The sequence below is a fragment of the Tupaia chinensis genome, unplaced genomic scaffold (genome assembly GCF_000334495.1).
Source record: "Tupaia chinensis unplaced genomic scaffold, TupChi_1.0 Scaffold000627_1, whole genome shotgun sequence".
In the NCBI taxonomy this organism is placed as follows: domain Eukaryota; kingdom Metazoa; phylum Chordata; class Mammalia; order Scandentia; family Tupaiidae; genus Tupaia; species Tupaia belangeri.
Genome location: NW_006160147.1, coordinates 5,591,976 through 5,603,346, shown reverse-complemented (window position 1 = coordinate 5,603,346; position 11,371 = coordinate 5,591,976). Strand labels below are relative to the sequence as shown.

General features: G+C 39.5%; 1 protein-coding gene across 5 annotated transcripts in view; it reads right to left on the bottom strand.

Annotated features, from left to right (window-relative positions):
* C4BPA (complement component 4 binding protein alpha) overlaps positions 1-11,371 on the bottom strand; it is a 33,420-nt gene that overhangs the window by 18,135 nt on the left and 3,914 nt on the right. For 3 of the 5 annotated variants that reach the window (XM_014591854.2, XM_014591857.2, XM_014591858.2), the window contains exons 2-6: positions 7,093-7,262; positions 5,999-6,181; positions 4,776-4,875; positions 2,268-2,353; positions 1,910-2,104 (exon numbers count right to left, since the gene is read on the bottom strand). In XM_014591854.2, coding sequence (XP_014447340.1) covers positions 1,910-2,104; positions 2,268-2,353; positions 4,776-4,875; positions 5,999-6,181; positions 7,093-7,255 — 727 coding nt within the window. In that variant the 5' untranslated portion in view covers positions 7,256-7,262. Of the gene's footprint in view, positions 1-1,909; positions 2,105-2,267; positions 2,354-4,775; positions 4,876-5,998; positions 6,182-7,092; positions 7,272-11,371 lie in introns of all 5 variants that reach the window. The other 2 variants (XM_014591855.2, XM_014591856.2) reach the window with 1 other exon arrangement.

Sequence of the window (11,371 nt, the reverse complement as noted above, 5' to 3'; positions counted from 1 at the left end):
ATAAAATGCCTTAGATTGAGTAGTTTATAAATAATAAAGATATTTTATTACAGTCCTTGAGGCTGGGAAGTCCAAGATCTAGGCACCAGCAAAGTTGGCATCTGGTAAAAGCTTCTAAGATGGTGATTTCTTGCTATGTCTTCACATGGCAAAAAGTCAAAAAGGCAGGGCTCTCTCCCTTTCATTTCTTTTTTTTTTTCTCCTTCTTCTTTTTTCTCTTTCCCCTGTCTTTTTCCGCTCCTTTCAGGATTTTTGGCCAGGCATATGCATACATCTGGCTTCTTTTTCAAGCCAGTGGGTCTGGGACTTGAACTGCACAAATAGCCATGTTGGATCCAGCTGCTTTAACTACAAAGCAATGGAACCAGCCCCAGCCTCTTTTATAAAAGCACTAATCTCACTCGTGAAGGCAGATCCGTCATGACTTAATCACTTCTCCACTTAGAACTATCACATTGGGTCTTAGTTGTGGCATGCATTTGGTGGGACACATTCAGACCAGAGCAGGTGTCCATGGGCTATGTTTAGTCTCACTTTAAACTACTGCCCATCTTGCAGCCAGAGTTATCTTTCTGAAATGCAACACACTTATTCCCTTGTTTAAAATCTTTCAATGTCTCCCCTTCACCATTCTGTACTCCTGAGAATGACAATGAGGCCCCTTTACAACCTGGACCCTGAACCTTGTCTACTGCCATTTCCATCTCATGCTGGCCAGTCTTCAGGCATCTTGTACTCTAGTAATATCTTACTCTCTTATCCCTGGTTCGATTGTGTCCTGTGGTGAGTTAGAATAGGAAGTGACACTGTATAAGTGCTTACTAGTCAAGGAAGATGCCTTAAATTAGCAAACCACTGATACCATAAAATGTGGGAGCTGCAAAGAGTTCATGAAAATGTGTGTTATATGGGGCCAGCAGTTAGCGTAATGGCTATGTCACTAAACTTCCATGTAGTCAACCATGGTTCAAGTCCTGGACCTGGTGGCTTAAACTCACACCGGGTGCATGTGCGTGCGTGCCCAAAATCCCGAGAGGAGGATGGAGGAGAAGGAATTGTGGCGTGGCCATTCCCCCTGGGAGGTGATTTCTCTCTTTCTGTCTCTCTTTCTGTGTCTCGCTGGTGAGCACATGCGCCCTGTAGCAAAAACCTCTCCAAAAAGAAAAGAAAAGAAAAATGTGTGTTATGAAAAAAATCATATTTTTAAAAAATTTTTTGCACCAAAATAAATTTGTAGTTCAATTCTATTTTTCTACTAACTTTTAAAAATCCTCTCATACATCTTCTGGCTCAATTAATGCTTGTTTCGTCCTGTTGATCTTCTAGTGTTTAGTAGTTTTGTTTACCTTATGGGCACATGCAGTAGACAATATAAGTGCTAAGCAATATTTTCAGTTCCACTTCCTGAATACACAAATGACTACACCCCCCAATCCTCTGAGGGCAGAAAGGGCCTCCATGTTACTTTTCTAGACAAAAGGCTGCAATAGAAAGTGGCATGTAGTCAGTTCTAGGCCAAAGCTCTTAATAACCAAAGCACAGTTTGCCTTTCTTTCTTCCCCTATTTATTGTGGAGATTGTGACAGCACTTTTTTTTTTTTTCAAGTTTTTGCCATAGGGCACATGCGCTCGCTCACTGGAAAGAGACAGACAGAGACAGTGAAAATGAGAAATCACCCTCCAAGGAGGATGGCCATGCTGCAATCCCTTCTCCATTTTCTTCTTGGGATTTTTGGCACCCACGCACATGTGCCCGGTGTGATTTTCAAGCCACTGGGTCTGGGACTCAAACCATGATCAGTCGTGTGGGAATCCAGCCCTTCACCACCACGCCACCTGCTGGTCCCATTCTCCCTTATTTTTAAACAAGAAAGAACAAACCAAAGCAGAATTTTCAAGAATGACTTACTTTTACAGACAGGAGGGCTTGGGCTCCAGACACCCTTTGTTTTGTTCTCCACTGTGCAGGAAACAGAGGCTTTGCCTAACAGTGAGAAATGTGGATCACAGCTGTAGGTGACAGAAGAGCCAAATGTGTAGGTATCTCTGTCTCCACCGTTGTGCCTCCCATTGCTGATGTCTGGAGGAGACTCACACTGGGCAACTGAGATGAGTGAGGAAAGAGAAAGAAAGAATCAGGGAAGACATCATTACAAATCGAAATCCATGCAGACCCTAAGGGAGGGGACACATGGTAGCAAAGACACATGGGGGTATTATTGCCTGACGTGGTTAAGTTTATAGTCAAGTCAGGAAAAATTACTTACTTACACATTCTGGGAGAGGATCACTCCAGTCAACTCCTTTTTCTTGGATTTCACAGTAACTAGTGGTTGAGCCAACTAAGATGTATCTGAATAAGATGGGATCAAAGATTTTAGTGGAATTCTTCCCCCGCACACACACTTAAATTGGATAAAGGGATCTGAATCGTTCTTCAATATGAAAATGAACAAATATCACGTTTTTCAGATATCATTTCCTATGGAGCACACCATTCAGTAACATTTCATCGCTGTGATGAAAGGTGTATGTGTGTTCACTTCTTTCTCTCGCTAATCTATTACTGAGCATCTACCAGGTGTCCGGCAGGACAAGCAGGACAATAAAAGACTCACTGAAGTGGGCTCATGTGCACGCATGTATGTATATATCCTAGAAATTAAAAATTAAAAATTAAACAAGGGCCAGCCAGTGGCATAGTAGTTAAGGCAGCTTGATCTTGCCATTCACATCCCAGACCCAGTGGCTTGAAAATCACACGGGGTGCATGTATGTGTGTGTGCCCTAAGTCCCAAAAGGAGAAATAAGGAGAGGAGGGATTGTGACCATTCCACCCATAGAGGGTGTTTTCATGCTTGTTTCTCTCTCTATGTCTCTCTCTGGTGAGTGCATGTGTCTTCTAGCAAATTAAAATAAAACAAAACAAAGTTAAATGAGGGAGAAATAGGCAATAGATATGCCAGATAGTTCACAAATAAATACAGACATCTCTCGAACATATAAAAGAACCCTCAACTTCACTGGAGAAATGTACATCAAAACTAGAGAGAGATTTCATTTTTATCTCTTAAGCAGAAAAAATTTAAAATTTGACGAGTTTTCGAAAGTCTGACAACACTCTTGGACAGTTTATGAAGAAGCAGACATTTGCACTCTGCAAAACTATGGAACCCTTAGGGAGAGCAATTTGGCAATATCTTTCACATTTTCAGATATATGCTCAATGACAGTGTATCCATGTTCTTTGAGAAATGTCATCCGCCATCTATTCAGTTTACCCTGTAGATGTAACCATACATATACAAAACAACATCTGTATGAAGGAAATCTACATATTTTCCCCCAAAATACTGAAGACTGCTGCACTGAAGAGGATGAGAATGCAGGAAGATTTTCTTCCCCTGTCCCCTGTCTGCCTGAGTGCAGGATGGAAATCCTCATATGGGGATCAGCCAAGCAGAGTGGTGGTTAAAGATCATACATGATTGACTTCCAGTCCAAGTCTCAGAACCCAGGCTAGAAAAACACACAAGGCACATGTGCATGGGTGTCCAAAATCCCAAGAGGAAACTGTAGGAGACTGTAGGAGACAGGATTATGATGTATCCATCCCTCCTGGGGGGTGTTTTCTCATCCTCCCAATTTCCATACCACAACCCATCTGGCAAGCACAGGCACCTTATAACAGATATTTTAAAAAAGAAATCCTCATCTACTGGAGATAGCTTTTATCAGCTCAAGATGGCATCAACAGAGTCAGAGGAATTTGGGAGCCAACTTGAGAACCTTCTCACAGTTTCTCCCCTCTGGAGCCTAGGACTGCTTGATCCTTCAAAATTGATAGTTCTCTGTCAGATATGGTATACAACCCTGGGCCCCAAGCCTCTGCTTTGGGGGACACGTTTGAATTGAGGTTTTCTCTGCCTAATGGGCAGAATGCATTAAAGTAACTTCTACTGGGCCTCTTGTGTTAATCCTACTTGTTTTCAGGAGAATATCTCAACTAAGAACTTTTGAGGGCTTAGAAAAGAAATTAAATATCTCTCCCATTTATGTACAAAGTATTCATCAGAGCATGGTTCAGAAAAGCAAAAGAATGGAAACACCCATGGTCTACTAAAGGGACTTAATCATGACTTACACGATAAAATTCTGTGCGGTTATAAAAGGAAATGAATGAGGAACCTCTCTATGCACAAATATGAATGTATCTCTGGTGTGTATAGATTTTTAAAAAAAGGAAAATTAAAAACTACATTTGTTATTGGGAAGGGGACAAATGAGGATACATATATGCTGGGACGAGCAGATGGTGTAGTTGTTATATCACTGGACTCCCACATTGCTGACCGTGGTTCGAGTCCTGGACCCGGTGGCTTCAAAATCATGCCAGGCACCTGTGCGTTCTCCTCTCCTGGGAGGAGAGTGGAGAAAGGATTGTGGTGTGGCCATTCCCCTTGGGGGTTGATTTCTCACTTTCTCTCTTGCTGTCTCTGTCTCTCTCTCAGGTGAGTGCACACACCCTAACGCAAAAGCAAAATAAAAACTCCAAAAAAAGAATACATATGCTGATTTCTTTGCTTATAATTGAATAAGGAAATATTACAAAGATATATATGAAACCAATAAAAATGAATTCTTGCCTGAGAACAGGAAGGAATGGGCGTATGGAAATATACCTTTTTTTACATCATTTAAAATTTTGAGTATATGAACACATTAATTTTTTAAATTAATTTTTAAAAATTGTTTCTAAATGGCCCCATGCTTACCCTTCTAAACAGCTGAATTCTATGTGTGATCCAAAAAGAAAATCTGTCTTAACTTCCACTTGTCCATTAGGTAAATCTCCTGGGTTTCTGCATCGTTTCCCTGGGGGAAAAAATGAAAATGATAATTAGTGATTTCAAGTACTCACACTTACATAAAAACTGAGTGATCAAGGAAAAGAAAAAACAAAACAAAACTGAGCGATCAAGTTCCATCTCTGCTCCCAGAATGCCCCAGAAGTTTAGATTCAAATTGACTTCGTATCCTGAGTCACTGAATTTTTATTTTGGAGGAAAAATACAAAATTTGATCTCTCTCTCTTTTTTTTTTTTGGTATGTTGTATCAGTAGAGAAAAGCACTCAGTTAAATCACTGTGGTAATGGAGTCCACGGTCCAAGATTTAATATCTTGGTGGGGGTCGGGGAGCTTTGCTCCATTCTATGACTATGGTATGTATTCTGATCATAGGTCACTCAAAAATGCATGTCCTTGGGTCACAAAAACAGCAGTAAAGACAAGGTGAGGGCAGATCCCTTACTACTGGGAAGTACAACAGAATACATTCCCAACCAACAGTACACCATAAATTCTTCTGCCAAACACATCAGATATTTGGAGTGAGGTTACTCTGGAAACTGTATCGCCACTTCCTAGCCACCTAACTTTTCATATTTTTTCACACATGAATCTTATTTTCAATATATTAAAATGGAATTTGTGGTTTATTTTTAGACAAAGGTGTTTGGTGAATGGCTTCATAAATAGTAAACTCTTTTGGGCCCAGCAGGTGGCATAGTGGTTAACATACTACTAGACTCCACCTGGCCAACCGCAGTTCAAGTCCCAGGCACGGCAACTTGAAAATCATGCTGGGCACGTGTGCATGTGTGCCCAAAATCTCAGGAAGAAAATGGAAGAGAGGGGACTGTGGTGTGGCCATTCTCTCTAAAGGGTGATTTCTCAATTTCCCTCTCTCTGTCTCTCTCTCTGACAAGCACACGTATCCTATAGGAAAATAAAAAAGGAATAGACTGTTTTTTCAATGCAATTAACTCCTATTTTTTATGTCTTACTTTGTTTTGTTTTCTAAAAGCTGGCGCACATGTGTACACATATCAGTTAAGGACAAACTAGATGATGCCTTTTTTAGTAGGAAATTTCTGAAACAACTTTCCAAAAATGGGGAAAAAGACACAAAAGAGAAAAATAAATATTGACACTTACTGGTACAGAAGGTAACATAGCTCCAGGAACCTTTCGATCTACAGATAAGAGTCGGATTTGAAATGGTCTTACTGAAGCCAGGGCGGCAGGTGTACCTTAGAACGTCTCCAGTTTTGAATTCTGTGTCATTCAGCTCATTTACCGGAGAAGCAAAGGATAAAATGGGTGGGGGACCACAGTCACCTGGACACCAAAATGACAATGAGCATCAAATGTTATATCTTGGGATACAGCATCTTATTGTTTCAGTAGTACGATTTGCAGAACACTGGCCGTTCTTTCTCTTCTAATCTAAAAGAATCAAAACTCCTATTATCCCCTCTATTCAATGCATCCAGTGAATGATCAGTAACATTTTGTGATCATTTCTGATAAGGACATTAATAATGATAATGATAAAAGAGAATTTTTAAATCTCTTCTGTACTATACAGATGAGATCATTTATCTAAAAAGAATGACAGACATGAATTTTCTCAGCCTATTGGATTCCCCATGTCTGCTGACTAAGATGCATCTGTGCAAAGCCAGAAGTTCTTACAAGTCTGCTTCAACAGAAATGTATTATTTCATTAAAAATAATACTACTAACATAGTTTGTCTCTGGGAAGGAAAACTGGGTTACTGGGTGGTGGGTAAGAAAAATATTTATGATTAGTTTTTTTGCAACTTTTGGATTTTGAGTAATATGGAAAAGAAAACACGAAGCATTTGAAGCATAAAAATCTTAATCTTGGTTTCTCTGAGAGAATTAAATACAGGATAATGTACTTTTAAGGGCCCCAGTACACTTCACCCCTCCATTGTGGATAAAATGATAATCACACTAACAGATAGTAAAGATTTCATGCCATGGTTGGGAGACAGATTGTTCTGGAAACTCCTAGAGAAGAAATTTTAGGGGGAAATTTCTAGAAAACTGCCTTTTTTATGTGTAAAGCAAATTTCCCTAAATTCCAGCTGGTCAGATAAACCCTTTGTTACTGAAACTGGATTTGTCCAGACACTTAGTCATCTCTTTTGAAGTCTTCGAAGTGAATGTGTGGGTGAGCTAGGTTGTTTGTGGCAGATCTGAACTTGTTTCCTATCACTCACCAAGAACAGTAGCTAACAGGGCAGTGACCAAGGTCATCTGGAAGAGAGCTGAGTCAGCGACCTTCCACAGCCTACAGAAGGGCCAGGCTTCCATTCGCCTCTTCCCATAAACGGTTCCATTTGAAGCCCTTGGAGGGGGCATAACCGGCTGCTTCTCTGACATTTTTCTCCTGAAAGAACTCAATTTAATAAACAGTCATTGAATTCTTGAATTCCTACTCGTCATAACACGTTAGATAAGTGTTATGGGATCCCCGTCTTCAAGGATATTACTGCCTAGAGTGGAAGAAAAAACAGAAGGACAACTGTTACATCTGAAGACAGGGAGGCTGGCCTCTGCGGAAGCACTCTCCTCAGAAGCGAGCTAACCTGTAAGTGGAGAGAACAAGTGGGCTTTAGAAGGGAGGCTTCATGGGAGCTAGGTACGCTGTAGAAGTTAGAGAACGGCTGCAGGACATATGTTGAGGGGCACAGTAGATATTACCTCAATGTGGCTGGTATGCCAAGTATCTGACATAGGCAGGTGGTTGTCAAAGAGGAAGTAGCTTACAGGGCATCTACATGAGATAAATGAGCAAGTATAGGAATTTATAGACTTTGCTTTTTGGGAAATAAAGAACTATTTTTTATTTTCTAGTTTTGTTTTTGTTGTGTTTGTTTGGTTAGTTGGTGAGCTGTATGCTAAGGAGCCATACAATTGTTACGTTTTAAGAAAAACACTATGATAGATACATACAAGTTGGATTGAAAGAGACAGAGGAAAGGAACAGGAAGGTCAATTTAAAGAGTGTGGCACTTGACCAGATGAGCCATGGAGGTCATCTCAATAAGGACACAAAGAGGAGTTAGAAAAATGGGAATAAATGTAAAACAAAACAAAAAGTTGGGGAAATGATGAGAGAAAAAAAGGATTGAGGGCAGCCCATAGCCTGGTGATTAAGGTAGCTGGATCCCACATGAATGACTCTGCAGTTTGAGTCCTAGACCCAGTAGCTTGAGAAACACTCTGGGCATGTGTGTGTGCATGCCCAAAATTCTGAAAAGAGGGAAAGATGGAGAAGAATGGGTTGTGGCATGACCATTCCCCATGAGGAATGTTTGCTTTCCATCTCTCTCTCTGTCCCTCTTTATCTCTCCGGCAAGCACACATGCCCTCTGGCAAAGGAAAAGAAAAGAAAAAGAAAAAGAAAATTTTTAAAAGGGATGGGATGCTGTATTTAGCAGTGGGAGGTTTTTTTGTTTTGTTTTGGTTTTTTGTTTTTTGTTTTTTGTTTTTATGACAACTGTAGACAAAGGCAGTAAATCACCAAGCAATTTGCAGTTTTGAAAAAAAAATGGTTTTATATATATAATTTATAAAAAAAAAGTGCATGACAAATGTATTTTCACTTTTTTTTTTTTTTTCATTTACCAGAGGGTGTGTGTACTTGCCAGAGAGAGACAAAAGAGAAAACGAGATGGGGAGAAGGAAAAAGTACCTCCCAAGGCGGGTGGAGAAGCCAATCCCTTCTCTATTTCTCCACCCTGTCAGGATTTTGGGCACATAGGTATATGCAGCCAGAATGTTTTTCAAGCCTGCTGGCACTGGGGGGTCCAACTGTGCAGTCAACCATGTGAAATCCATCTCCCTTAGTCACCAGGCCATGGGGCCAGTCCTGTACTGTCCCTTTAAAGTCAGACTATGTAAAGACTTGTTTAAAGCAAAATCATTGAGGACATTTCTACTCTTCACCACTGTTTACTGTATATTTACATAATACAGTACACCCTAAGTTGATAGTAGAAATAGTCCTTGTCCTTGAAGGAACCATGAAGTTAATTCCCAACAAATTACTGAGTATCATCTTTTATCCTGGTATCTCTGTTAGAACCAGATAGTTCCACAATCACAAATTGCTAGTTGTGAAAACCAGCCCACTAAATTATCTGGGAATGTACAAGATGAGATAAGTTTCTTGGGACCAGCAGTTAGCATAATGGCTATGTCACTGGACTCGCGCTGACTTTAACTCACGCTGGGCGCGTGTGCATGCGTGCCCAAGATCCTGAGAGGAGAATGGAGGAGAAGGGATTACGGCATGGCCATCCCCTCTGGTGATGATTTCTCACTTTCTGTCTCTGTCTCAGTCTTTCTGGCGAGCGCACGCGCCCTATAGCAAAAACCTCTCCAAAAAAAAAAGATGAGATAAGTTTCTCACACCCAATCAAAACCGTTATGAAGTATAAAAATTATAGAAATAAGATTTTTTTTCATTTTTAACAAATTAGTGGATTTATTATTTTGATTGAATTTTAGGAATTCAATTAAGGAAAAAGATTCAAGTATTAATGTTGGTAAAATAAAATTTGACTGAAAAACCAGAGCCGGCAGGTGGCATGGTGGTTAAGATGCTGGACTTCCATGTGATTAGCCATGGTTCAAGTCCCATACCTGGTGGCTTACTTTCTCACTTTCCCTTTCTCTCTCTTTCTCTGTTTCTCTCTGGTCAAATTTAAAATAATAATAATCAATACAATTAGAAAAATAATTATTTTCTAAAATGTATTTATTATTTGTTTAGTTTCATTTGTTATTATTATTTTTTAATTTGATCAGAGAGAGACAGAGGAAAAGAGAAAGGGAAAGCAAGAAAGCAAGCCACCAGGCTTGGGACTCAAATTGTGGTAGGCCACGTGGGAATCCAGTGCCTTTAACCACCATGACACCTGTCGGCCTCAAATAAATAATTCTTTAAAAAAAAAACAGTATATACTTTCAAAAAAATGGACAGTTATTGTTAAATGTGCACAATATAATGTAATGTTCAATGTTAAATAAGATGAATATGTTCATATCCTTGATTTGATTATTACACACTGCATATATGCTTTGAAAAACCATACAATATCCTACAAAAATGTACAATAATTACATGTAAACTAGGAATCAATAGAAATTACTTGACAATTAATATATACCAACTACTCTTTTAAAATAAAAATGTAGGTATCATAAAGAAAAAACAAAAATCAAAAGATAACAGTATGAAGTGAAAATTTTCCATATGAATTATTACAGTTGTTATTGTATTTGCAAGAAATATATACACATCAAATACACTCAGAAAAATATTCATGATGATATGTATAAAAATATAAATGTGATTAAATCCTTCCTTAGCTTTAAGAAATTGAACAAAGATATCTAGAGTACCGCAGAAAAAAACATATTCATTAGCCATATTAAAAATATATTCCTAATCATTGAATATATTCAAAGTGAATGTTTTTAAAAACAAGGTTAGGTAGATTGATAATTGATCAATGCAACAGGATGATTTCAGTGAGCTGATTCCTCAGGAATGGGCATTCACTCAGTTGGCTCTTGGTGACTTAACATTCCAAGGGTTTGGCCTGAGTACCAGTGCTGCAGCTGTCCTTGGCACCTGGGTCCCTGGTAGTTCCACTTTCCTATCTTCTACCCCTGCCCACATCATCTGTCCTTTCTCTCTTTCCTCTTTAATTCCTTCTCATTCTGCATTTTCTTCTTATCTACCAGGCTAGTCTCCATGTACCAAATGCAGCTTAGTATTTAAAACCTCATCCTAACTTGGCTGTCTTCACCACTAGACTATAAGGTCCTTGAAGTCAAGTATGGACTCCTGTTTAATCCACCCTGCATAGTACCCAGCACAGCACCTCACAAAGTTCAAGTGCTCAAGAAATGTTTGTTGAGGGACCAGCAAGTGACATAGTGGTTAAGGTGCTGGATTCCCACAAGGCGGACTCCAATTTAAGTACTGGATCTGGTACCTTGAAACTCACACCAGGCATGTGTTTGTGCATGCCTAAAATCCCAGGAAAAGAATGGGGGAGAAGGGATCGTGGCATGGCCAACCTCCCCAGGAGGTGATTTCTTACTTTCTGTTTCTGTCTCTGCACGCACCCTATAACAAAAAAACTCTCTCTCAAAAAATAAAATTTGTTAAATTTCAATCCCAAAGGACCTAGTGATAAACTGTGTTTCAAAGAAGAATAATACTGCTCTGTGTCCATATCTACCCTTACAATGTTTGCTTTGTCAAGGTCTGATTTTGACTGATTTTAAAGCAAGTCACGTCTTGCTTATTAATGAAACTGACCGAAGTGATTTTATCCTGAGCTCCTTTTCATCCTTAAACAGAAGTCATCAGGACATCAACAAGTCCATAAGGGACAGTGAAAAAGGGAAGGAATAAATGAAAATCAGCTCTCCCTTTCCAAGTTTTGACAGGTGGTACACACTTATTGACCCTACACC